At 44.5% G+C, this 25,651-nt stretch overlaps 1 protein-coding gene across 2 annotated transcripts; it reads left to right on the forward strand.

The window, feature by feature from the left end:
- The first annotated feature begins 618 nt into the window (after positions 1-618).
- slc7a2 (solute carrier family 7 member 2) lies at positions 619-25,229 on the forward strand. 2 transcript variants are annotated; one of them, XM_048971199.1, is made up of 12 exons: positions 619-691; positions 11,694-12,076; positions 13,548-13,703; positions 14,886-15,051; positions 15,210-15,346; positions 16,580-16,802; positions 18,431-18,570; positions 20,338-20,440; positions 21,953-22,107; positions 23,055-23,221; positions 23,605-23,713; positions 23,827-25,229. In XM_048971199.1, exons 2-12 carry the CDS (start codon positions 11,707-11,709, stop codon positions 23,982-23,984), a joined length of 1,884 nt encoding a protein of 627 aa, XP_048827156.1. In that variant the 5' UTR covers positions 619-691; positions 11,694-11,706; the 3' UTR covers positions 23,985-25,229. The 2 variants fall into 2 exon arrangements, with proteins under 2 accessions (XP_048827156.1, XP_048827157.1); XM_048971200.1 differs by lacking the exon at positions 18,431-18,570 and adding an exon at positions 18,854-18,990.
- The last annotated feature ends 422 nt before the right edge of the window (positions 25,230-25,651 follow it).

Consider the following 25,651-nt stretch of genomic DNA (forward strand, 5'->3'; position numbering starts at 1 on the left):
ACACAGAGAGAGACACGCGCGCGCGCGCGTTTGTATTCAGATCTTTGTGGGGATACACCATTTCTTTATATGGGCAAAAAACCTAATCCCAACTATGACAGCCTTAATCCCTACCCAGCTTTTACCTTAATCATAAATATTTAAACAAAATGCAAAACTTTTGGCATTTATAGTGTTTGGCTTGCAGTGACAGATTAACATAAACATGAACACACACAAACGCACGCACACACGCACGCACAACACACACGCGCAGCACACACACACACACATATACATTACGGCCAATGCTTTAAGACTATAGAAAGGAGAATCTCAACCCTGTAGGCGACAGTGTGACATGCCTGGCCACAATATGTATGCACAAGCCTGTACTTTATTTATGACAGCTTGGTATGGACATTTCGACTACTATTGTATTAATGCTGCATACGCATTTTTTCATTAATTTACAATGGCTGCGGCGCTATTTTCCTGCGCTTGACTTGATTATTGTCTGATTGACAAAATACATTACTCGTGGGTACTTTTGTACACCCTTGTCAAGAATATTAAACTTTTCCCGCAGACCTAATCCCGCCCATGAGCATATCAGTGACTCGCTCGACCTTATTTCAGGAGCCCATAGGGGGACGGCGCACGTGGTGAGGGGGCACTTTCAGCATCGGAGCGCCTGCAGGATCCGCGCAAAGTAAGTGGCGAGCCGGCGCGCGCTTTATCTTTCCGAATTATAATTTAAATACGTCTAGCGAATAACTTTCTTGCAACTTTTAGCCCGTGGACTGCAAGAATTTTAAAGGAAACTGCCCTATCCGTCGCGATCATTCAGGATATACTTGTCTGAAAATTGCCGACTGTTCTAGGTTATCGTTACATACATACATTCATAAAAAAAATAAATACAAAGATAAATAAATGAACGAACAAACAAATGAATAGCACCTGGAATCAAGCTCTCAGAAATATTACATTATATTTAAAGAAAGATAAACGATATCTATATCTTCATATCTATATGAAAGATAAAAATAAGCATGTTTCAATTAACTTTTTTTGTAAAGTCCTTATAACATTCCGCATGTGATCACTCGACGTTACAATAGTTGCAATAATAATAGGACTCATTATACCTGCGTGACCAAACTATGTTGAAGGTCTTATATCAAGATTGTGGAAACAGTGAAAAATTCTCAATTTTGATAATGGTTTCTGAGATCATTTTTGTAATTTTCAGACATTCATTCCTGATACTCAATTACAATTTATTCCATCATATGTTAAATGTAACTATTATCTTTGCAGTTTTTTTTACATTATTCGTTGATTTTCCATTCATTCGGTACATATTTAATTACCGCGGTGTATTGTTTCACTGGGGGTGCTTCCTATATTTTGTTTAGTATAATTGAATTACTGTAAAGGAAAAAGTAATTACTCGACACAACAGTGTTAGTTATGTATTATAAGTGAACCTTCAAATGAATTTAACTTTTACCTATCCGTCTGAGGGCGAATAGGGCACAAGGCAGGCACACTCTAGACGGGATGCCAGTCTACCGCAGTGTACACACACGCACCCCCACGCACCCCCCCCCCCCCCCCCCCCCCCCCAACACACACACACGCACACACAGAGTAGGTCGATCAGCATGAAAGAGAAAGACACCTGCACTGCCACATCTCAGTTTATTAGCATTTCGGCTGATATTCAACAACTATACAATAAAAATTAATAAAGGACATACAGGAAACTCACATGTATTCTACAGTGCGCGTTTAGCCCCATCATTTGGGTTACTTAAGGCTTTAGAATAAGGTGATCTGTACTATTTAATATTGCAGCGCTTGTCCGAGGCATCGCGAGAGCAGTGAAGGTCGAGGACACTTGCTTGTAGGGACAGAACACGCTCATCTTAAAAGTTCTGAACAGGACTGTAACAGGCACCCAACCAGCACCGAACCCAAATATAACAACGGCAAGACAAGCTGGTCAACGCCGAACTGTAAGGTGCACACCTTTGGGAAATTTATACAAGCTAAGAACACGCGAGGATCGGACAGGGTACAGACAAGACACGGGCAAATACACGCGCGACAATAGGGAAACGCAACCATTAACTGCAACAGTACAACAAGGGCTATTTACAATTACAGACAGGGGCTATTTACAATTGCATGCTGGGATATGCGGACCCCCGCCAGCGCTACAATACGTTGTTGCGTTCCTTAATATTAACAATGTTCCAACTTTCCGAAAGTGAGATGGTGCTATTTGTAACAGTTAATTTTCTAAAGCTGCCATGGATGCCAGGTTATAAAAAGTACTTTTGTCTTGCTTATGGATTGTAATCATGCATAACCAAAGCATGAAAAGACCATTCAGAACAAAAAAAAAATGTCTCATTGTTTACAGCAGCTTCCTCATTGTGATGAGGCTGAAAGTCACTGGTTTAAATCCCTTAGCTGGGAGAAAGGCTTCACGGTTGAGTATTTGAGCAAGGCCCTTAACCCTGTATCGCTCCAGGGAATAGATGCTGTTAGATCCTGCTCTCTATAATGTACCTTGTTTGGGACAAAAAAGAGTTTGCCGAATAATATCTAGAAGTACAAGGCTATAGTGAGATGGGAATCACTTAGAAAAAAACATTAAAAAATAAGGCAAGAGACACCATGCATGGGAGGACAGTCCGTCACAGGGCACGTATAGTCTGCCGGATTTGCCAAACTGCCTTTTTCTGGGCTGTGGGGGGGAAACCAGACTAGCCGGCGGGGGTGGGCTTGAGGGGAATTACAGAATCACAAGGAGAACGTGCAAACTCCTCGCGCACAGATCGAGGGCATGCGATGCCTCCCAAGCCACTCTCTGAGCACTGGGATTTTATTTCTGGTAATAACCAAAGGATACAATGATTCCTTTAGGTTTTTTGCTCATTCAGAGAATTAATGTTCAGCTCTGAGAACAGGGTTAGGCCGGTCTGAACCCCAGTGACCTCACTGTTAATAGGGATTAAATGTGAGCATGTACAATGCAATTACAGCAGTCCAACACCCCCACCCTCCTCAGTTTTTGTAATCGGCCTATAAAGTACAGAATAGGCAATAAAATTCAACCCCCCAGCCCACTCCCTAGGAGATTTGGGTTTGTTAGCTTGTCTGCTTGAGGTACAGTTTTTATTATTTGAATTTACCCAGATTTGCTATTCAAACTGGATGGTTGCACACAATAAGCATCATGTTAATATAGGTCCCCATACAGCCATTCCATCTCTAAGGCTGCCCATTGAGGCCAAGGGATGTGTCGCCATGGTAACAGTCTTTTTTCTTCCCCCAAAGCGATCTGTAGAATTCTGAGTTCTGGTTAAATGGTCTGTTGAGTTTATGGCCTTGATAATTGTTGGAAACACACATCGAAGAAAGTTAAAATTAAGATCATAGCCTGTGTTTAACAGAAGAAAATCGGGTGTTTTTAATTTCACAAGTGAAGTGTCTTGCTAGGGCAGAGGTAGGGAACCTGTTCCATGGATAGCCGGTGTGGGTGCGGGTTTTTGGGATGGCCTCTCAGTCAGCCAATAATAAAGCAGCGATTCTCAAGTCCAGTCCTTGGAATCCACTGTTATTGGCTGATTGAGAGGTCATCCCAAAAACCCGCACCGGCTCTCCATGGATCAGGTTCCCTACCCCTGTGCAAGTGGGTGCTGTAATGTAAGGGTGTAAGTGAGAGGTAACACTGTGACATGGCCAGGGTCGATGACATGCGGCACGGACGTGACTGGGCTTCTGCTCGGAATCTGTGTACACCAGCCGAGAGATGCCTGATAAAGATTTGACGTTATAAAGACAGCAAGAACAGAGAATAGCATGAAGGGTCTAAGGGTCGGGGGTCGGGGGTCGGGATTCATACGCCCGACATGTCCTGTCGCCATGCCTACAGAGTCCTCCAACAGCACACAGCAGGTCTGGTACTGTGTTCTAAGACTGGTATCACTATAGACCCAGGACAGTAGCCTTACATAAGAAGGTGCACCTGTCAACAAATACAGTATAGAATAGAATAGAATAGAATAGAATAGAATAGAATAGAATAGAATAGATCTTTATTGTCATTGTTTTTGAAATGCAACAAAACATCGTAACAACGAAATATCGTAACAACAAAATAAAGATATTACTATGGAGACCTACAAGGGGGGTTCTAATACAGACACACAGTGATTGTTATGGGCATGTTTTGCAGACACACAGGAGGCTGTTAGCCTGTTACTACAGACAAGGGAGCTACCACTTCTGACAAGGGGGGGGGGGGGCAATCACTGCATGCACAGCGGGAGAGTCAATCTCTGAGGACACAAGGGGGGGTATTACTCCAAAAAAATACATAGAGACACAGGGGCTATCCCTGCATATACACACACACACACATACACACACACAGCCTCTTGCAGATGCTACTGTTTCCATAGCGATATTCTCAGCGACTTTTAATAAATCGCTCCTGTGATAGTTATATAAGTCACACTGGTGTTATGCATGTCATATAATATCTCTAAAACCGATTAACATTTTTTTAAGAGATCATGAATTATCGTTTTTGGAGAATGCTGCCATTGGGGAAATGTTTAAAAATATTTTTCTTTGAATGAAATAAATATTCCCAAGAATTAATTTATAATATGCCTAACTCAAAGTGACAGTGATTTATGTAATTCATAACAAACATGCCTGCTAATGCAGTTCATTGTACTTTGCGGGACGAAAATATTTCTGTCAACATTGTCCACATTTAAAAAAATCATAATAAAGAAATATTTTGGTGTTACTGAGATTAGCATGGAGATTTCCATGTATGGTCACATATATGGTCAAAGTGTCACTTGGGTGAACAAATACAGACCGTATTCAATGCATTAAGCTTCGGCTGCTTGTCATGATACATATCGGATATTAAAAAGCTGCAGGATTTTAGGTGTTCAGGGGATTAATTTCAGTAAATCGTGTACCTGATGGTGCAGCAGTAGCATGCTGGGATATAAGCAAGGCGTCAATGGATCGAAGCGTTTCTCTGCTACCTGTTTACCTGGGATCGGTAAAGTTATCTTATCTTCCTTTGGATAAAGCTATTTTTCAATATATATGGTAAGTTTGGGGGCGGCAGTGGTTAGCACTGTTGCCTCACACCTCTGGGACCCGGGTTCGAGTCTCCGCCTGGGTCACATGTGTGTGGAGTTTGCATGTTCTCCCCATGTCGTCCTGGGGTTTCCTCCGGGTACTCCGGTTTCCCCCCACAGTCCAAAAACATGCTGAGGCTAATTGGAGTTACTAAATTGCCCATAGGTGTGCATGTGTGAGTGACTGGTGTGTGAGTGTGCCCTTCCTGGGTTGTTTCCTGCCTCGGGCCCGTTGCTTCCAGGATAGGCTCCGGACCCCCCGCAACCCAGTAGGATATAGCGGTTTGGAAAATGGATGGATGGATGGTAAGTTTTGGGGTGGGGGGGTAGTAGCATGTGACTTGGCGGGGTAGGATTCTGTGCCTCTAATCAGAAGGTCACCAGTTCAAATCCTGGGGCCAGCAAACCGATGCCACCACGGGGCCCCTAGCAAGGGCCTTAACCCCCAGCTCCGGAGGCTCTGCACACTGGTTAATCCTGGGCTGTGACCCCCCCACCCCCCAAACTTACCAAATATACACGTCTATGTATCTCATGGAGATCAAGATTGGCAAAAGGACGATGTCCTCATAGACCGGTTTGGACTGGTTCTCTGGCATACCAGACGCCCCTCGCCCCCCCCCCACTGAAAATTATTTATCATGAAGGACCCCAAGTCCTGGGCTGATTTTGAATCCCAGCCCTGCCCACAGGGATATTCCACAATACTGTGTTGTTCTTCTATATCTTGAATGGACTTAAATGTAATTTCCCTTTAAATAATCTTTCTTCAGATCCACTCGTATTCTTTTTTAAATTGTGTAGATCGATTAAAAAAAGCTAACAACCAGAGTTCAGCTAAATGAAAGTTTTCTCAAGCCAAGTTCTCACCGAAATCTGACTTGAGTCTTTATTTCTTCGCTTAAGTCATAGAAAAACCAGCAAAGTAAATGTCCTCCTAAGCATTTAGGCCTCGGTCTGTTTCACCTGGCACTGAATGTGGACGTGAATTCCCGCGGGCCAGACGCGCTTATTGGTGAGGTTCTGGCAGGTAAACATTACTGTCTTCTCCCCCTAAATGCAGAACATGCTGCAAGAAACTGTGTCAATTACCACTACCAGTAAGTGAGGCCGTTTTCTGTCAGAAGTGATCAGGTGGTCCTGTTGCCAAATCTGTTGACATTTAGCGAGCAGGCAGATTGTGTTTGACGAGCTGTTTAAATAAAGCGCTTCTGTTGTTTGCTTATTGGCTCATGGCCTGTAGTTTAAGCCTGAACAGCACATTACAGAGAGCCACTGAGACACACTTCAGTACATCGCCACCTTCATGTTTACCATTGAGTTTAATTGTGCCGTTATCTCCTATCTGTTTGTCCTTTTGTCAAAGACACATAAACCAATAACAAGACAGGAATTAGCTGCTTCTCAGCCCAACATATGCTCATAATTGAGTAAATTATCTGCTTACATTTGCAAAAATGTTATCTTTCGCTAGCTACCTCCAATATGGTGGATTTGTTGCTGAGCGTCACAGAGCGAAGCCAAAGTGCATGACTCTGCTTTCATTCCCCTCTTTTTCCTAAAAGAATGCTGAGGAAATAAATGATGGGAACATTGCAAAGCTAAATGGAAGCCCAGTAGCCCAGAGCTACCAAAGGTTTTAGCTACAAGAATATTCCATTGAGCGAGAGATTGATAGCAGAGGCGACACAACTGTATTATTTAAATGTAAAGGTCTCTTCACTGGGAGGATGACTGAATTGTAAATAAAATATCAGGCTACTCATCTCGACTCCTACGCCCCTGGCTGAGCAGCCCAACTGGGTACAGTGCTTTTTTGGTCATGTATATTTTATGGCATTAATAGTTAGTCAAATGGCTAATGAAATATGGAGTTAAATTGGGGGGAGCCTTTTCTGTGTTGATTGATACATGTTTGTCAGCTGAGTTATGTCTTTCCTGGGTCCATTGTGATAAACTATGTGCCCTTTTTGTCACGTGCTGGGATCTTTAAACTTTTAAGATTACGTAAAAGTATGGGCTGTTATACCAATTTCCCTGCAAATCGTCATTGTCGTAATGTGGATGCCTGTGGAGTTATCTGGATAATCATTAAGGTGCTGAAACACACACATACACAACAGATGAGCTATAGTTTGTTTGTTGGTAGACATGAAGACAAGAAGATGATCTGTGTGTGATGGTGTTTTTGAAAGAAGGTTGGGAATACAAACCCTTCATATTTTTGATATGCAAATAGAACTGATTCCTGGTGCTGGAGTACTCATAACCCTGCTTGGAGTATACACAGGCTACAGAGTAATAATATACTACTTACCAAACCTTACATAACCTTAATGGTGCTGGAGTACTGATAACCCTTCTTGGAGTATACACAAGGAACAGAGTAATAATGTACTACTTACAGAACCTTGCATAGCCTAAATGGTGCTGGAGTACTCATAACCCTTCTTGGAGTATGCACAGGGAACAGAGTAATATACTACTTACAGAACCTTACATAACCTTAATGGTGCTGGAGTACTGATAACCCTTCTTGAAGTATACACAGGGTACAGAGTAATAATATACTACTTACAAAACCTTACATAACCTTAATGGTGCTGGAGTACTCATAACCCTTCTTGGAGTATACACAAGGAACAGAGTAATAATGTACTACTTACAGAACCTTGCATAGCCTAAATGGTGCTGGAGTACTCATAACCCTTCTTGGAGTATGCACAGGGAACAGAGTAATAATATACTACTTACAGAACCTTACATAGCCTTAATGGTGATGGAGTACTCATAACCCTTCTTGGAGTATGCACAGGGAACAGAGTAATAATATACTACTTACAGAACCTTACATAGCCTTAATGGTGATGGGGTACTCATAACCCTTCTTGGAGTATGCACAGGGAACAGAGTAATAATATACTACTTACATAACATTGCACAACCATATATTGCACAACCATATTGGTGCTAGAGGGCCCATAACCCTTCTTAAAGAACACAAAGTGAACAGAGGCATGCTGGGCTGTTTACGTAACCTCATGTAACCTTAATGGTGCTGGAGTATCCATGACTCTTCTCAGAATATGCACAGGGAATAGAGAAATACTGTATTACTGAAGTTGTCCCAAAAACATGCCTTTTGGGAATGCTGCTCTAGCTTCTAGCTGTGGACCTTGGGGAGCCAGGCTATCCTGACCAGTCTTTGACCCACCAAGACCCAGACAGTCAAAGTTTGTAGGAGGTTCTGGCTTTTGTTTATTCAGAATCTTATTGTAAGCCTTAAATAATTGAAATCGTGGTCAGGTGAGTCCAGGAAATCTCTGGGAATAGACTGACTTTGTCTTCCGTGAGGAATGTATGTGAGGGAACTGAACATTCTGTGGTCTGCTTAGCATGGTCTAATAAAGGTGGCATTAGGTGGATCAAAGGAGAACATGCATTTATTTCTGAAAGTAATCTCCCCAGGCCTCTGGATTAAATGAGCACACCATTTATCAGATGCAATAGCAGTGGGATGTTTATGATAGGGTTTTTGAAAATATTCTTGGAAATATTAAGGGTTGAGTTTTTCCAAATGCTTAGTCTTGTCGTCTGTTATTATGTTTTGTTTTAGTGTATATTTTTTTTCTCCTTGAGCGTGAATGAAAATTCAGGGTGTATAAAATGTATTAAGTAGTTACACAAATGAAATACCTTTAAGGTTCCCTGGCAGCGCTGAGTATATTTTGAGTTACAGAACACCAGTTTTCTTTCACAGATAAATTATTCATTATGTCGCATGAGTCAGATGAGCAATTACTAAAATGCAGCAACGTAGTTAAATGCTGCAGAAGAAGAGTTGAAAACTAGGTGAATTCCTTTGAATTTTAGTGCTGCAAAAGCCGATTCACGTCTAGCCATCTAATCAGGAGATTATATTCCTTTTCGAAAGCTTGCTGTAGGATAGTTACTGAATGATACTAAGATGCTGTCTACACATTTTTTGACCCGTCTCATTGGATAAGAGGTTGTTTGGCCCGTGTTTGATGTTCCTCAATGAAAAATCACCAAGATGGACCAGGGGCTGGCCTGTGCAGTTTTAGAACTGCATGGTTCCTGTACAGCGGAGTAGAAGCAAGCCTGACCTCCCTGCGTGTGCTTGCATAGTTGTATTCCATAGCCTTGAACAAACACGAGTCACATCCAGGGTGGCAGACCTTTGAAACGTTAGGTCGGCTTATCTGCTTATTAGCAGCCTGTGTTTTGCAATTTACAATTTAGTGTACATTTTACTCAACTTTCAGCATATTTTCTACTCCACATATACGTCGCCTTAACCTTTGGACTTCTACAGAAAGACTTTATGTAATGTAAGCAAAGAGAGTGGCTTCATAGTTTCATATGATTTCATAAGGCTGTTTGTTTTTTGGGGACATTTGGTGCGTGTGTCCATGCTCTGCCTCCCACCATGCCTAGTGATGGGCCCAGAGAGTGCAGAGGAGCTTCTTCGGCAAACACAACCGAGTCCATCGCTCACGGCTCGTTGGCGTGGTTGGGTTAATCTGCCGATGAGAGATGCATGTGTTCGACATTAGGCAGCAGGCCATTACCTGACTCTGCTCTTTCCTGCACACCCCTAAATATGCAGAGAGTATAACCAGTCTTAAATAATGTGATTTTGTTTGGTTTTAGGAGTGTCAGTCACAGTAGTAATTCTGAATACTCCTACTCTAACAGAGAATTCATCCCGTATGACTGACTGTGAATTTCCTAGCCTGAACATATATTAACTTGGTGCTTTTCCCAGGGTCTGGAGGTAATGAGGTGATGGGAAGATGTTGTAGGCTTCTTCAACTTTCCCGGCTCCTCTTGGGTGTCGCTGTATGTCTTCGCACTGATTGTCTCACATTCAGCTCACCATTATGAGTCCAGGTTGGCGTGTGTAACGTTTGAGAATGCCAGATCTTGGTAGGGGAAGATTGTCCTTCCAAGGGCACTGAGTATGCAAGTAGATACTATGCATTCCATTTTTTCTCCAAGAGAGGCGCTGCTGCATCAATTAGTCTCCTGCTGGGATAGTTAAGCTAGAGAACAGAACCAGCTAAAGAATGGCTATTGGGACCCCAGTAGATCCATGGAAATATTGTGCAGAAATCTTATTTGATATATCTTGTTTTCTCCAGGTTTTTACTGTACTACTGGTTTATCAGCTTTAGAATTCTTCTTGTTATTGAAAATCTAGAAAAGGCCTACGCCTTTCTGAAAATGGTGCATAGTGAGAACTGCATGTAGCACTTGAAGAGTTTAAGGAAACTATCTATGTTTCATTTTGGGAAGAGCTGGCCAGATTATATGTGGCTGTTTTTTTACGTCATCTGTTAGTATGTAGATTGTACTAGCTCAGACCTTCCATACTCACTTTTTAGCTGGGAGAATATTGAGCCACAGCTCTTTAAAGAATCTCCTCCCCTTTTGACTCCTCCCCTTGTGTGGACCAATCATCAGCCAGACCTTCAGCAGTTCTTCCAGGCTGCACTGGGCAAACACAAGTGTCTGACCTAATGTTTGTTGATGTCAGTTGCCTAACCATTTATCTGTGGTCAGTAAGTACTCGGGCAGCTGGAACTGTTTGGTTTGTGGCTTCGTTACAAGCCTGTTTTTCAGGCAATATGAGAGAAAGTCAGTCCCCCCCCCCCCCCCTTTATCCGGCATCGCCCCCGTCTCTTTGCTCTGCCCCCGGCTGCCTTAGCTCACACCCTGCAGGTCTTGTAGGCCCGTCCATCCTGCCGTTTCTGAGGATAGATGTGGCAGCAGGCCAGCTGAGTGCGTGGGTGCCAGATACCACATTAGGGAATGTGGCCCCCCTTTTGCAGACATCACCGTCCACATCTCTCTGAGCCTTCAAGCTGCACCTGCCGCTCTCCTATAATCCTAGCGTAAATCCAAGAAGTTATCAGGCTAAGCAAGAAATCCTCCGTCATGGAGTACCCCACCCGTCAGGTGTAATGAACATTTCCAGGCAACACCCCCAAAACATTCCCAGGCCATACCCCCAAAACATGGTGTAACAGTAGATCGTCGTGATTATATGAAAAGTATTATAAAGCAATCGGAAATACGTCAAATAAATGAAATATCCCGTTGGTTGACAATCAACTAGTCCCCCAGAGGGGGGCAGGGGAGGATTGAGAAAGGTGCCTCCTTCGAAGAGAAGCCTGGTATATTTTTGTTTAAAATACTTCAGCAGCAAACAGCAGGAATGATAATTTCTCCTTAACCTGTTTTTTAAGATATCGGTGCAAGGCAGGAAATAACCCAGGATGGGGCGCCGGGCTCACACACATTCATATCTACAGGCAATTTGGCTATTTCAGTTAACCGCCAGAGGTGGTAGGCAGCTATGATAGCTAATGTGCCTTCGTTCTGGTGCAAAACAAGACAAAAAATGATCATTAAATTCATACAACAGAAGCACGACGAAGGTGTAACGTTGCAGCAATAACGTCCGTGACGAGCAAGCAATAAAAGTCACTCCTTCCCTGGCAGAACTCGGGGCAGGATGCTGGGACACGTGCTGGCGTTTGCGCGCTCTCTGGTGCGTAGGAAGGTGGTGACCACAGACAGCCTGGAGGACTCCAAGCTGTGCCGCTGCCTGACCACGTTGGACCTGATGGCGCTGGGTGTGGGCAGCACGTTGGGCGCCGGCGTCTACATACTGGCGGGAGAGGTAGCTAAGGGGAGTGCCGGCCCCAGCATCACCGTGTCCTTCCTCATCGCCGCGCTAGCCTCCGTCATGGCCGGTCTGTGCTACGCGGAGTTTGGAGCCCGGGTGCCCAAGACTGGCTCCGCCTACTTATACAGCTACGTCACCGTAGGCGAGCTGTGGGCCTTCATCACGGGATGGAACCTCATCCTCTCCTACGTCATAGGTAGTACTGAACCATTCGACATTTACCTTTTTGCTAAACTAGCGTGGCAAGATAATCCATGTCATCCCAGACACCTTGAGCTACTTCAGGTTTTACAAACTACCTTAAAACCGAAAGGCTCCTGTGCTCGGCTGAACTGTTCAGTTCTTCCTGTGCTTTGACTGGTTCGTTTCCTTGACTGAAAAACTCATCCATCTATTTCACATTAACATTGGTGACATGATTATAGGAGACTAACCAATCAGCACACAATAAGAACTCGGTGCTTAAGTGAAATGCAGATCCTTTTAATTGAAATAGTAGGTTACAAATCCTGTCCTAGCTCAAGGTGTCCGAGATGACATGGATTATTTGGTCACCCTAGCTAAACACTGATTTTTGATTTACTACTTGCTTGTTTAAGTCAGCATTTTTTCATTCAGCTGTAAGTAAAAGAAAGCAACAATGTTTTGCGTTTGAAATGGTGGTATAAAACATTACCTAATTTAGAGTAAAATGGGTCCTTTTTACGTAGATGGTGTCCCTATCTGTATGAAGGTATCCATTTCTGTGCCTGTTTCTATGTGCAGTGATCCCCATTTCTGCATGAAAGTGTCCATGTCTGTGCCCGTTTCTATGTGCAGTTATGCCCATTTCTGCATGAAGGTGTCCATTTCTGTGCCTGTTTCAGTGTGCAGCGGTGCCCATTTCTGCATGTAGGTGCCTATTTCTGTGCCTGTTTCAATGTGCAGTGGTGCCCTTTTCTGCATGTAAGTGCCTATTTCTGTGCCTGTTTCTATGTGCAGTGATACCCATTTCTGCATGTAGGTGCCTATTTCTGTGCCTGTTTCAATGTGCAGTGGTGCCCTTTTCTACATGTAAGTGCCTATTTCTGTGCCTGTTTCTATGTGCAGTGATACCCATTTCTGCATGAAGGTGTCCGTTTCTGTGCCTGTTTCTATGTGCAGTGATACCCATTTCTGCATGAAGGTGTCCGTTTCTGTGCCTGTTTCTATGTGCAGTGGTGCCCTTTTCTACATGTAAGTGCCTATTTCTGTGCCTGTTTCTATGTGCAGTGATACCCATTTCTGTATGAAGGTGTCCATGTCTGTGCCCGTTTCTATGTGCAGTGATGCCCATTTCTGCATGAAGGTGTCCATTTCTGTGCCTGGTTCTATGTGCAGTGGCGCCCATTTCTGCATGAAGGTGTCCATGTCTGTGCCCGTTTCTATGTGCAGTGATGCCCATTTCTGCATGAAGGTGTCCATTTCTGTGCCTGGTTCTATGTGCAGTGGCGCCCATTTCTGCATGAAGGTGTCCATGTCTGTGCCCGTTTCTATGTGCAGTGATGCCCATTTCTGCATGAAGGTGTCCATTTCTGTGCCTGGTTCTATGTGCAGTGGCGCCCATTTCTGCATGAAGGTGTCCATTTATGTGCCTGTTTCTATGTGCAGTGGTGCCCATTTGTTTACATTGTGGTTTTGTTCCACAGGCACCTCAAGTGTGGCTCGGGCCTGGAGTGGGACCTTTGACGAGCTGATTGGCGAGCACATAGAGACCTTCTGCAGAACGTACTTTAGTATGAATTCCCCTGGTCTGGCAGAGTACCCAGACTTCTTCGCTGTTTTCCTCATACTGCTGCTGTCAGGTAATGCATCAATACGCAGTGCCACACCGTACTTGAGGACCATGTCTGACAAAGGCTGTCCTTGTTTATGGATAGAACGTCATTACTCCTGTTGGAAGCACTGAGGACAAACTTTGGGCCAACACTTCAAAAACATCATGCCCAGTGGATCTACAAGCACATGCTTAGGAGCGTGGCCAGGTCTGGTTGGCATGAGGACAGGCGAGACCTTATGCTGAGCATTCGCTGCGAACATTCTGAGGGTGTAAACAAGAAAACAGAATCAAATGCCTTGCAGACTTTATCATGTGTTTTACGGGGAATAAAGAACTGGCTTTGAAATGTAGTTATTAAATTAGACCCTCCCCATGCATGAGGAACGTGGCTGCGCTGCGTTGTTTCGCAGGATAATTTCTCCGGGAAAGCTCTTGTGACTCTGCGCCATGTCTCATTCGCCCAAGTGGGGTTCCACCTGTTTGTCCTGCCAGCAGACCCCTAATCAGTCCTTTTATTTTTTCTCAGCCTTATATCTTCTTTCTGTTCAGGGTTATTGGATTGCATTATGGATGGCAGGGTGCTGCAGTGGTTCGCACTGTCGCCTCGAAACTCTATAGTCTTTGTTGGGATTCCATGAGTGTGGAGTTGGCATGTTCTCCCTGCGTCATCGTGAGGTTTCCTCTGGTTTTCCCTCCACAGTCCAAAAAACATGCTGAGGTTCATTGGAGTTACCAAATTGCCCATAGGTGTGTGTGTGCGATTGGTTGGTGCCCCATCCTGGGCTGTTCCTTGCCTTGTGCCCTTGGTTCTCTGGACCCCCTGTGACCCTGACTCTGATAAGCAGTTACAACAGATGGATGGATGAATGGATTTGCATTGTTAGCAAGCCTAGGAGAGCTGGGCAGCCAGCTGTATATGTATATATGAAGTTGTCTGTGGCATCTATATTAGGAAGGGCTCTGAAATGAATTGATCTGGTTGGGGTATTTCACCTAGGTCCTACGTAGCATTCCTCTTTTCTTGCGAGTTTCTTGGAGATACCAAAGTCACTTAGTGTCCTGCTCACCAATGGTGCCATATTAGGCATTGTCCAACCAGTTAATCTGTCAGCAGTAGATAGTTATATCCCTCCCTGTTTTGTTTAATTTTGGTTTCTGTTTGTCATCCACAAGCCAATGAGCTTTTTCTTCCCTTCTGCTGTTCCAGGACTCCTGTCCTTTGGTGTGAAGGAGTCCGCCTGGATAAACAAGATCTTCACCGCCGTCAACGTGCTCGTCCTGATGTTTGTCGTCATCTCGGGGTTCGTGAAAGGAAATACGAACAACTGGAGGATATCAGAAGAAACTCTCATCAACTTCACCACTGTCACAAGGTGTGGACCATGTGGGCCGAGACACACATAAACGTGTGTGAGCGGGAATTAGCACATTATCGCTGTTATTGTGACCTGAGGTCAGGCTCTGAGCCCTGGTCTCTAGTAAGATGAAATGCATCATTCTGTGTTTGCTTCTACCCTGTATCCTGCTTCAGAAACCTGTCCTTCAGTAGTAACATCACCAGTGACTACGGCGTTGGGGGTTTCATGCCCCACGGCTTTGCGGGAACCTTGGCAGGCGCTGCCACCTGCTTCTACGCTTTTGTCGGATTTGACTGCATCGCGACCACGGGTATGTGATGCCACAAGACACGGTCGCCTGAAGGAAAGCTGGAAAGGTTCATCGGTGGAGGGGGCGGCCATATTGGTGCACATTTACATCTCACAATGGCATGCCGGCATCAGCTTTTATAAGAAAGTGTATCGGTTAGCTATGCAGTGAGAGGGCGTCACAAAACCAAGAAACGCAGACATCTGGAAAAACATTAAATGATTCTTTGACCCGTTCTCTTAAAGCAATTGAGAAAAAAATGTGTCAATGAGAAGTCCAAGTTGTAAATGCAGTTGTTTACGTTGTATAACTTCTTAATGATGGGTATGAATGATCATAGTCTGGTGATCTGAATGATGGCGGAAGACCTGGAGCGATGCAGAGGTCAGTGTCAGTACCCTGCTTTCTGCCAGCTTGTGGATCCAATGTCTAGACCAGTGTTTCCCAACCCAGTTCTCGGGGAACCCTGGACAGTCCACATTTTTGCTTCGTCTCAGCTCCCAGTGCACCTGTACCAGGTATTCGGTGTTTCTGATTGGCTGGGAGCTGAATGATGGAGGAAGGGGATTTAACCTGGAGCAATGCAGAGGGCAGTGTCAGTACCCTGCTCTCTGTCAGCCTGTGGACCCATTGTCTAGACCAGTGTTTCTCAATCCAGTCCATGTTTTGCTCCCTCCCAGCTCCCTGCCAGACAGTCCAGATTGTGTAGAGCAAAAATGTGGACCGGCTGTGGGTCCCCGAGGACTGAATTTTGAAACACTGGTCTAGACACTGTAGCAGGTTGGATTTCTGCCTGTCTGGGTCCAGCTGATTATCCTTTCGCTCAGGCCCAGATGGTCGAGAGAGGGACATGGAAATGAAAGCAGGAAAAAAAGTTGATATAAGAGGATATTCAGAAGTAGAGTTAACCAAGTCAAGCCCTCTAGTTAACCAAGTTAAGTAGTAGAAACTAAACAGAGAGGCCGTGACTTTAAACACTTAAATATAGGGAGTGAGTTTGTAACCTCTGACAGGTGGACAGTTTCAGCATAAAACAGCATAAGCAGTCTGGATAAGCACAATTATGTAGATATATAGTTTCATAGTTATATGTAAAGTTTAATGCTATTATGAATAAGAAATGGGAGGTTCAGAGAAAACATGGGAAAGCTCTGTTTGATGTGTTTGCCAGTCATGTGACTTGCTGGTGCGAAAGGAGGCGGAGCCTCAGTGCAGCATGGCGGCAGACCTGTCTGACGGGTGCCTTTCCGTCAGGTGAGGAAGTGAAGAACCCGCAGAAGGCCATCCCCATCGGCATCGTGGTCTCCCTGCTAGTCTGCTTCCTGGCCTACTTGGGCGTGTCAGCCGCCCTCACCCTCATGATGCCCTACTACCTGCTGGACGAGAAGAGCCCGCTGCCCGTGGCCTTCGAGTATGTGGGGTGGGGGCCGGCCAAGTACGTGGTGGCCATAGGGTCCCTCTGTGCCCTGTCGACCAGGTAAGGTAGCCCCCGCGTGGCCTGTCCCCGCCCCTCCGGCCCACCACGCCTCACTCACCCTGCTCATTTTTCATAATCTAACATTCAGGCTGGTTCATTGTGAGTAGCAGCAAAATGCTAACAGGTAAACCAGCTTCTTTTCAGTTGCAAAATAATATTCACACGCTCTGTTTGTAGTGGTGAAGTTAGCATGTGTAAGATAGCGACAGCATGCTAATTCCCATCGAGTGTCTGAACACTTTTTATTATTACACCAGTGTCACGGTACAAATGTGGTTTTCGTCCCAGTTCAGCTCCTTATTAATCCTCATGTCTGCATCTGATCCCCTGGGAAACCAAGCACATTAACCCAACAGTTAATCATTGATGATTTTTTATTTATTCGGGTGGGTGGCTAAACCAATCATATCTAGCCATTTGTCACCATTTGAAGTGCTCCTATTATTTGTGCGATTTAGTCACTTGGCGATTCCGTCAAGGCTAATTAATGAAGAGTTCAACTGGACCATAAACCATGACATGCAGTGGAATCGATGATGCTAAATTTAGGACATTCGGACCCTTCTTTGTTAAATGACTTAGGATTTATGTAACCATGCTTCCAGCCAATGCATTTTGTGAGTTGTTTCTTTTGGCATCATAGCAGCGAAGAGCCAGTGTTGCGGCAAAATTGGAAAATAAAATAACTCCGGGGAGTCACTGACCTCCTTCTTTCTGGGGTTAAAATGGGGCTTTGCTCCCTAATGGCTCTTTGCATGCGAGGAAGCCCAGCTTGCCATTTTCTGGTACATTCATTCTCTTAGCCACTGCGCTTCTTTTGTCAGTGATCTGATCACTGCTGCAGTGAACAGACACACAGGAGCTCCAGTGAGCCGGTGGCTGTTTCTACTAGTGGGGGTGTTTCTCTGGATTAATTTATAGACCACACAAGAAAACACTCCAGTTAAGCACAATATAGATGGCCAGGCGCATTAGTAAAACTGTCCCTATATTTAAGTGTTTCAAGTCATGGCCTCTCTGTTTAGTTTATACTACTCAACTTGGTTAACTAGAAGGGTTAACCTGGTTAGTAATACTGTCCTGGCATGTTTTTTTTTTTTTTTATTATAGTAAACCTTGATTGTTCTTTTGAACTTTGTGACCTTGGTCAACAGCCCAGCGTGCTGCTTGAATGAATGTGACCAAAAAACTGCATGGAAGTCAGTCTGCATGAGGCATGTGGGGGGGTTTTTTGTGTTTCTGTGTGTTGCTGTGCATGTGTTAAGGCAGTGTTTCCTATTGCGGACCTCCAGACCTCCAGTTCCTAGTTCCCTCCCAGTTCTCAGCACACCTGAACCAAACAGTTAATCAATCAAGAACACCGAATATCTGGTACAGGTGTGTTGGGATCAGGGTGGGACTGGACTGAGAAACACTGCAATAGAGTATGTGAATATATTGTCTCCCTGTTTTGAATTTTGTTCGCAATTTGTTCCTGATTACATGATCCTGCCTGTAACTGTTCAAGCCTGACTCTGAAATCGTGTGGATGCGTCATGCATGCGTGCGTGGTCTCAGTGACTGTACCATGTGACTTGTCCTTCTAATATGTGCCCCTCTGTGTGTCTCCGCCCCCTCCTCCCCTGCAGTCTCCTCGGCAGCATTTTCCCCATGCCACGTATAATCTATGCTATGGCCGAGGACGGGGTACTTTTCACTGCGTTAGCCCAAATCAATCCTAAGACGAAGACCCCAGTAATTGCCACTATGACCTCCGGTGTAGTAGCAGGTGAGCCCAGGGGTAACTGCTCTGAAACCCGCAGGTGAACTGGTGTCCGATCCGGCTGAGGAAACACAACAAGTGGCGCATGCACGCACCAGTAGGGGGCGCTCAAATTAAATCTTTCACCAGATACAAGGGCTTCTCCTTCTAGGCCTATGAACCAGAGGTGCTCCCCGCGGTGGAAAACACGCCAGCCATGCGTTGTCCGAGTTTCCCAGCCGCTCCGGTTGCCTGTACGCCTTGGCGTCCCGCGGACTGTGGTTTGTTGACGCGCCGCTCTGTGTTCTAGCCTGCTGGGCTCCATGTTCCCGCTGCCGCGCGTTCTGTTCGCCATGGCGCGCGACGGCTTACTGTTCGCCTTTCTCTCCAAAGTGAGTAAGCGGCAGGCGCCAGCGGCCGCCACTCTGGCGGCAGGCGTCACCGCGGGTAAGCGCTGGGGCGCAGGGAGCGCGGGGTGTGGTGGCGGTATCTCAGCATGCCAATCACAATCAGCGGGGTTATGAGGACAGATGGGCGGGGCTTCGGCAGGGACACCGTCATCAGCTCAGAAGTGTTACGTCATTAAATATATGTCAAAAAATATAGGAAATAAAAATACTTAAATATTTAAAATTATGTTGACCGATCTAAATGATATTATGTTTCTTAGCCAATACTTTTAGCAATTCCTGCTTACAGTTTGAAACATTTATACATCTGGACACTTTTAATAGATCAATTTTGGTTAATGACCTCGCTCAAGGGTACAACAGCTGGGTCTGGCATTTTCAGTCGATATCTGTTTCAAGTTTGTGCCCTTATCCTCCCTCAAGCTGCACGCTGCCTGCATGACTGTACAACTGTACGGTTTAGAACAATATGTTAAAAATGCTGTTTTAGTTTACCTTATGATGTAACATTATCTAGATCCCTGGTGTGCTGCAATGTTCCTCACATTGGGGAGGGGTGGAGAGGGCTTTGATACAGCTGGTAAGGGAGTTTGGGAAAGGGTAGTACTGCCGAAGACCCTGCTGTCCGCACGTGTTCGGCCCATCTTGATGTGATTACCCATAATTCACTGCAGAGCCCTCTTTCTTTCAGCATTTAAGAAGAGTCAGAGAAAAAAAACCTCCACAGAGATAAGAGGAGGACGTTTAAATGTATATGTTTTAGTGCTATGTTCACTGACCACAAGGCCCATTCTTGTGCTTTATGATGTTGTTAAAGCAATGGACCACAGAACTGGGGGTGGGCAACCTGCATATTTAATGTGACATCATCGGTAACATTAGCAAATCTCAACACGCATCATGTGGCAAACAAGCATATCATGATACGAGCAGATTTCAACAATTTAGAGAAATTATACGAAGAGGCAGAAGGTTCTATCCCAGTTTTTCAAAAGCTAACAGACAGTTGCACATGATTTTAGCTCCCCCAGTCCCCTATGCCCCCCCCCCCCCAGTTCAGATGTGTTCTGTGGTCCATGGATTAAGCTATGGTCCATTTATACGATGGGGCCTTATTAGATTGGTTGAGTTAAAGACTATGTCATAGATTTTAAGGCACAAACTCCCTGATGCTTTGTAAACATTAATTGTTGTTTCTGTCCTCTTATCTTCAGAGGGGTGTTAACTTGTATATATTTTATGTATTTTAATTTTTGCAATCTGTGAATTATAATGAGTCCATTTTATTGTGGGATCATTTTGCCTGGAAGGTGTCTGATGTTGAAGGATCAGGGCATGTGTCACGGTGCCCTGATTTCTGCCTATGTTTCCCATGATTCCACAGCCATCATGGCCTTCCTCTTTGATCTGAAGGCTCTTGTGGACATGATGTCTATTGGAACCCTGCTGGCATATTCTCTGGTGGCTGTGTGTGTACTCATCCTCAGGTAAGATCTGCAGTGGGCTTGTGCGTTTATGTGCATGCGTGTGTGTGTGTGTGTGTGTGTGTGTGGGTCATGTATATATACTACATTGTGGGTGTAAGATATTATAAAATCCATTTATTTTGACATTGTGGGGACTATTTTCTTCGGTCCCCACAAGGGAAAACTCAGTTTTATAAAACTCTGTGACTGCAATCAAAAAACTAAAAATGCCAAAAGTCTTTTGTTTGGTTACTCATGGTTAAGATTAGGGCTGGGAAGGGGTTAAGGTTGTCGTTGCTGGGATTAGGGTTTTCCCATAGAAATGAATACGAGAAAGATATGAATACAAACATGTCTGTGTGTGTGTTCCCGCTTATGTGTTCATTCTTTAGACAAAACCGCTCAGGACAAATCTACCTTTTTATTTTGTGTTGCGTGTTAAACGGAAGTACGCAGAAGTAGCAGTAGAGATATATGTCATATTAATGTAAATAAAGATGGATGGATGCACTGTGTCATGTGACTTTTTCCATCATTTCATACCTATATCTTTACATGCACGATAACAGAATTTCCAAAACTCACTCAGTCCACAGGATACATTAAGAAAATGTATGCGAGTTTTGGACATTCTTTATTGGATTACATGAGGACTGAGCGAGTTTTGTCCCCAATAATGATGGGGAAGCCTGATTTTAGGGCATTAGTGATCTTATCTCAAAAACAACAAATCGACTGATTGAGTTTTGGAAGTCTGCTGTTCCGATTCTGTAAGGATCGTGGTGCTTTGCGCGGTAATTAATTCAGATGTTTCCCAGCACTGAGAAATTTCAGCGATTTTCAGGGTGTTGACCTGTGAACACGTAGCACAGTGTGACACAGTGAATAGACAGGAGAGCCTGTTGACGTTTATTCACATTCTCAAAGCTGCGTAGGATTGTCCTGTGTCCTGAGACGTTTAAAATGTGTTCCCTTCCTAGTCACGCTGGTTGACAGGTCATGTGGCAGTAACCCCTGCACAAAGGCACAGTGTGTGCCCTGAATCTTTTCAACCATGTCCACCATGAAAGTGACCAGCATTTTTATATGCAAGCAATACTCGCCACCTTGTGGTCATTTTCAGTATCGCGGTGTGAAACAATATTGAAGCTGGCAGATGTTAGATGCAACCGCTTGATTTATTATCCCAGAAAAATTCATTGGACATGTGTGGTTATAAATGTTTTTACAACGCAATTTAATGGCTAATTAAACTGACTGTGGGAGACTTTCTACTCATTTCCTGCTTTAAAACATTATAATACTCCACTAGTGATGAAACACATCATAATTCTGTGTTCCATTCCATACCAAAGACAAGTTGGTGTTTTGAGGTTGAGACTGTTTGTTTATCACTGCAGGGTTCTCATGTTATTTTCTGCAAAATAAAACCTTTACGTATTTTGTAGTAAAACCCAGGTTTTTTCCACTGCAGTCTGATGACTTTCCCATGATTGCTGGTAGGATTCAGATCCAATTGATTCTAATCTCCAGGTACCAGCCAGATGCTTCCTGTGACAAACCCCGAGGGAAAGACTCACAGTCTGAGCTGACTGAGTCAGAGTCGCACCTCAACATGCTAAGCCCCGGCTGCCCCCAGCCCACTGAGAAGTCGTCGAGCAGGGTCAACATTGCAGTCAGCATTACAGGTGCGCCCCCTGCTGGTGCTGCCGCTGCAATGCCGCTCTGTCTGCCTTTATCTCCGATAGCATTTGGCTGTTTTCATGGTGCTGAGGCGTGTGTCCGCAGCACCAGAACAGCTAGCCTCCGATAGCGCTACGCTAGCTAGAGGGGTGCCAGAGGGACGTGGATTTGGCATATTCAGGGGGCCCACCACTTGCCTGGGACTGGGAGGGTGGGCCCAAAACGACACTTTTTCAGGGGACCGAGAACGTCTTGGTACGCCTCTGGTTAGCTATGTTTGGCTATGCTATGTGTTTATGAGCATTGCGCTAAATACCTCCACCAGCTGTAACACGTCAAGCAACCCACCTTGGTAACAGTACAGATCCAATACTATTCATCTTGGCAATAATGCAGATCTGGTGCTATCTGTTTATTCATTGCACAAATGCTGTCATTGGGGGCAGTGTGTGGCTCTGTGGGCTGAGCCTGTGTGCCTGTAATCAGAAGGTCGTAGGTTCAAACCCAGCCTCAGACTGCGTGTCCTTGAGCGAGGCCCTTAACCCCCAGCTCCCTGGGCACAGCTACAGGTGGCAGCCCTTTGCAGACAGCTTACTCTATGAAAAAAAAAAAGAGCAAGTTGTAGGAGGCATAAAAACAATTTCCCTACTGGGATCAATAAAGTCGATTATTATTATTAGTAGTTGTATCGTTGAAGTTTCCTTAATACTCTAGTATGCCGCTCTTCTGGATGTTTTGCTGGTGCATCATGTACTTTGTTTTCACCATGTTAACTTGTTTGCACTTTGTGTTACGGTCTTTGCACTTTGCTCTGTGTTCTTCATAATCTCTGCTGCGTGTGCAGCAATTTGCCCCTTGATCAACGGAGTTCACCCTAATCTTCACCTCAGCCGCAGCCGCGCCGCTCCCGCTCTGTTTGTCTGTAACTCCTAAGCCCCGCTTCCTGTCGCAGTGCTGACGGTCTGCCTGATCAGCACACTCACCACCTACTCCGGCCATGCCGTTCTTGCCCTGGAACCCTGGGTCTTGGCTCTGCTGGCCGCAGCTGTCATCCTGCTGCTGTCTTGCGTCGTCATCATCTGCAGGCAGCCGCAGACCAATAAGAAAGTCTCCTTCATGGTATGTGAGCCACTCCTCTATATGGTGAAACGTAACGCCGGTGAGCGCGGTATGGGGGGGTTATGTGCCAGGCATTGTACATGTTGATTGCCCGGTCACGTTAGTTTTGATTCAACAAACTGCTAAACAGTATAGTACTGGTGTCTAATTTTTTATGTCATTACTATTATATTGATTAAAATTAGATGCATTAAAGGTGGACAAGCCCTCACTTTTGAGTCTCTTGATGCTTTTTCGTAAAGGTTTGACTGTTATTAATCTGGGCAAACAATGGGTCTCCTTGATTATTACATACGACCACTGTTCCATTCATTATTAAACTGTTAGAATGCCTTAGTAGAATTCTGGAAGAGTTCTGGAGCCATGCTGTGCTTGATTGGCAGGTGCCGCTGCTTCCATTCCTCCCCATCATCAGCATTTTCGTCAACGTGTACCTCATGGTTCAGCTGAGCGGAGCCACCTGGGTCCGCTTCTCCGTCTGGATGGCCGTGGGTAAGTTTAGGATTCCTAGGATATGTATGTATGTATATATTTTGATTGGAATGGTGACAAGTACTGCTGGGATGGTATGTGTGTGCAAACTGATGTTCTGTACTTGTTTCCAGGGTTCACTATTTACTTTGGCTACGGCGTCTGGCACAGTGTGGAACGGCATCGCTCCAGTATCTCAGCAAAAGAGACGGCCATTGAGAGGGAGCAGATTGTAGCGAAAGCCAATGAGAGGCCGCAGTTCATCCTCCAGGAGAAAAATGGGCATTGCTAAGTATCAGAGGCCACGCCCACAGATTTACCATTGGTTGTGCAGAGATGCTCTACTCTTACTGGCCGGCGTGAACCCATCGCCTTTCCCTGTCTTTGGCAAGAGAGATGCAGGAACTGACACCAACACACCCAGCAATAATCTCGTACATAAAAGAAAGGGCCTTATTGTCAGCCTATGCACCGACGGCTCTCTCTTTGCCTTGACTTCCCTCCTGCATTTGACCTGAGGATGCGACCCAAAGAAAAGCCCGAGGTCACAGATGTTTGCAGATGTTAGGTTAGCACAGCAACAGGGACTCGGCAGGATATCCCAAGGAACGTTTATTCGTCAGGGTATCGGTCTCCATGGAAACTCCACATTTCTTATTACAAAGTATTTGTGTCGTTTTATGCGATTTATGTGCAGTGATTCAGTTAATCCTGTCGTTTAAAGGCATGGCAACATGACGATGGCTGTTTTGTGTCACACAGATCATCGACTATGTTTTGATTGTTACATAATGTAGAAACAGCACATCTTTGGCATCAGTAGATACCAGAGTATCTCTCTTGATAATATTATGGATTATCCCTTACATTCTGGGTGATCTCCTCCTCTCTCATTACCATCATGGGCCCGCAGGGAGCTCTATGTTCCTTCGCAAAGTGGTGGAGAGATTACTGTGGACTTTAACTACCGTGACCACCATATGGAATTGTCCTATCACTCATGAGTGCAATTTTTTTTTATCTATAGATAACATCAGTGGTAGATTCTGAAAATAAATCGAAATAACGAGATAGGTATAACAGTATACAATTATTGTCACATCTATTCAATAACAATCAAGTTGGATTCCGGAAATATCTGCCTCACGTTGCCATCTGTTACAGATGAATAGACTGAACCTCATTGTCATTCGTTTGGGTTATTTCAGGTTTTACATGTGTGTGGTTTGAGTTACACTTCCTGTTATATATTGCTTCTAAAGCGTGTCATCCTAATATCTTTTGTTACTTTTAGGGAGTTTGTCTACAGAATGCCTTAAACACAGTATTTTGGATGATACAACAATTCCAAAAAGTAGTAGAATTATTTTGTATTGTAAATAACACAGATGGAACTTAAACACTTATTTTTAATGAGGAGAGGGTAATTGATCATAACTTGTTTACTAAACAAATAAGTACTGTAGTGTTAGCATCCATTTAATCTTTTGCGTCATTATTCTCACACAAACTAATGTATTAATGTGAAAACTTCATGAAATGCATTTAGTGTGGTCGAGGACTCACTCTTGGGTCTCCCGTTCCTTTTTCATAACAGTTTTGCTTTTATTGAACTGGACAGATAAGCAGGACATCCTGGTTATTTTGTCCAGTCACTGTGTTGTTAAATTGAAAAAGCATAATCATAGCTGTGATTGTTACTGGTTAGTATTGTTTAGCATAAAGGCACCTTCACTTTAACCAAGAACTCCAAACCTATAACGGTCGAACACCTTTCTCTGTGCAATTGCAGTTCGGCTGTTTTGGGGGTTGACCAGCTTTGTGTCACTTGTTTTTTTGTTGTTTTCAGTCATTAGCTGTGGATGCTAACTGGCTTTTCCCAGGGCAAGATGCAAGCATCTGTATGCTGTGATTGGTGTTCCTGTGTGTGCCTCATTCTGACGTTTATAAAGGAATGTC

This window comes from Brienomyrus brachyistius, chromosome 12 (assembly GCF_023856365.1).
Source record: "Brienomyrus brachyistius isolate T26 chromosome 12, BBRACH_0.4, whole genome shotgun sequence".
Lineage (NCBI taxonomy): Eukaryota > Metazoa > Chordata > Actinopteri > Osteoglossiformes > Mormyridae > Brienomyrus > Brienomyrus brachyistius.

Excerpts from the sequence above, each read along its gene's own strand:
- slc7a2 (XM_048971199.1), top strand. The coding sequence starts at position 11,707 with ATGCTGGGACACGTGCTGGCGTTTGCGCGCTCTCTGGTGCGTAGGAAG. Across the intron at positions 12,077-13,547 it reads CATCCTCTCCTACGTCATAG|GCACCTCAAGTGTGGCTCGG; the intron begins GTAGTACTGAAC and ends TTTGTTCCACAG. Across the intron at positions 23,714-23,826 it reads CTCCGTCTGGATGGCCGTGG|GGTTCACTATTTACTTTGGC; the intron begins GTAAGTTTAGGA and ends ACTTGTTTCCAG.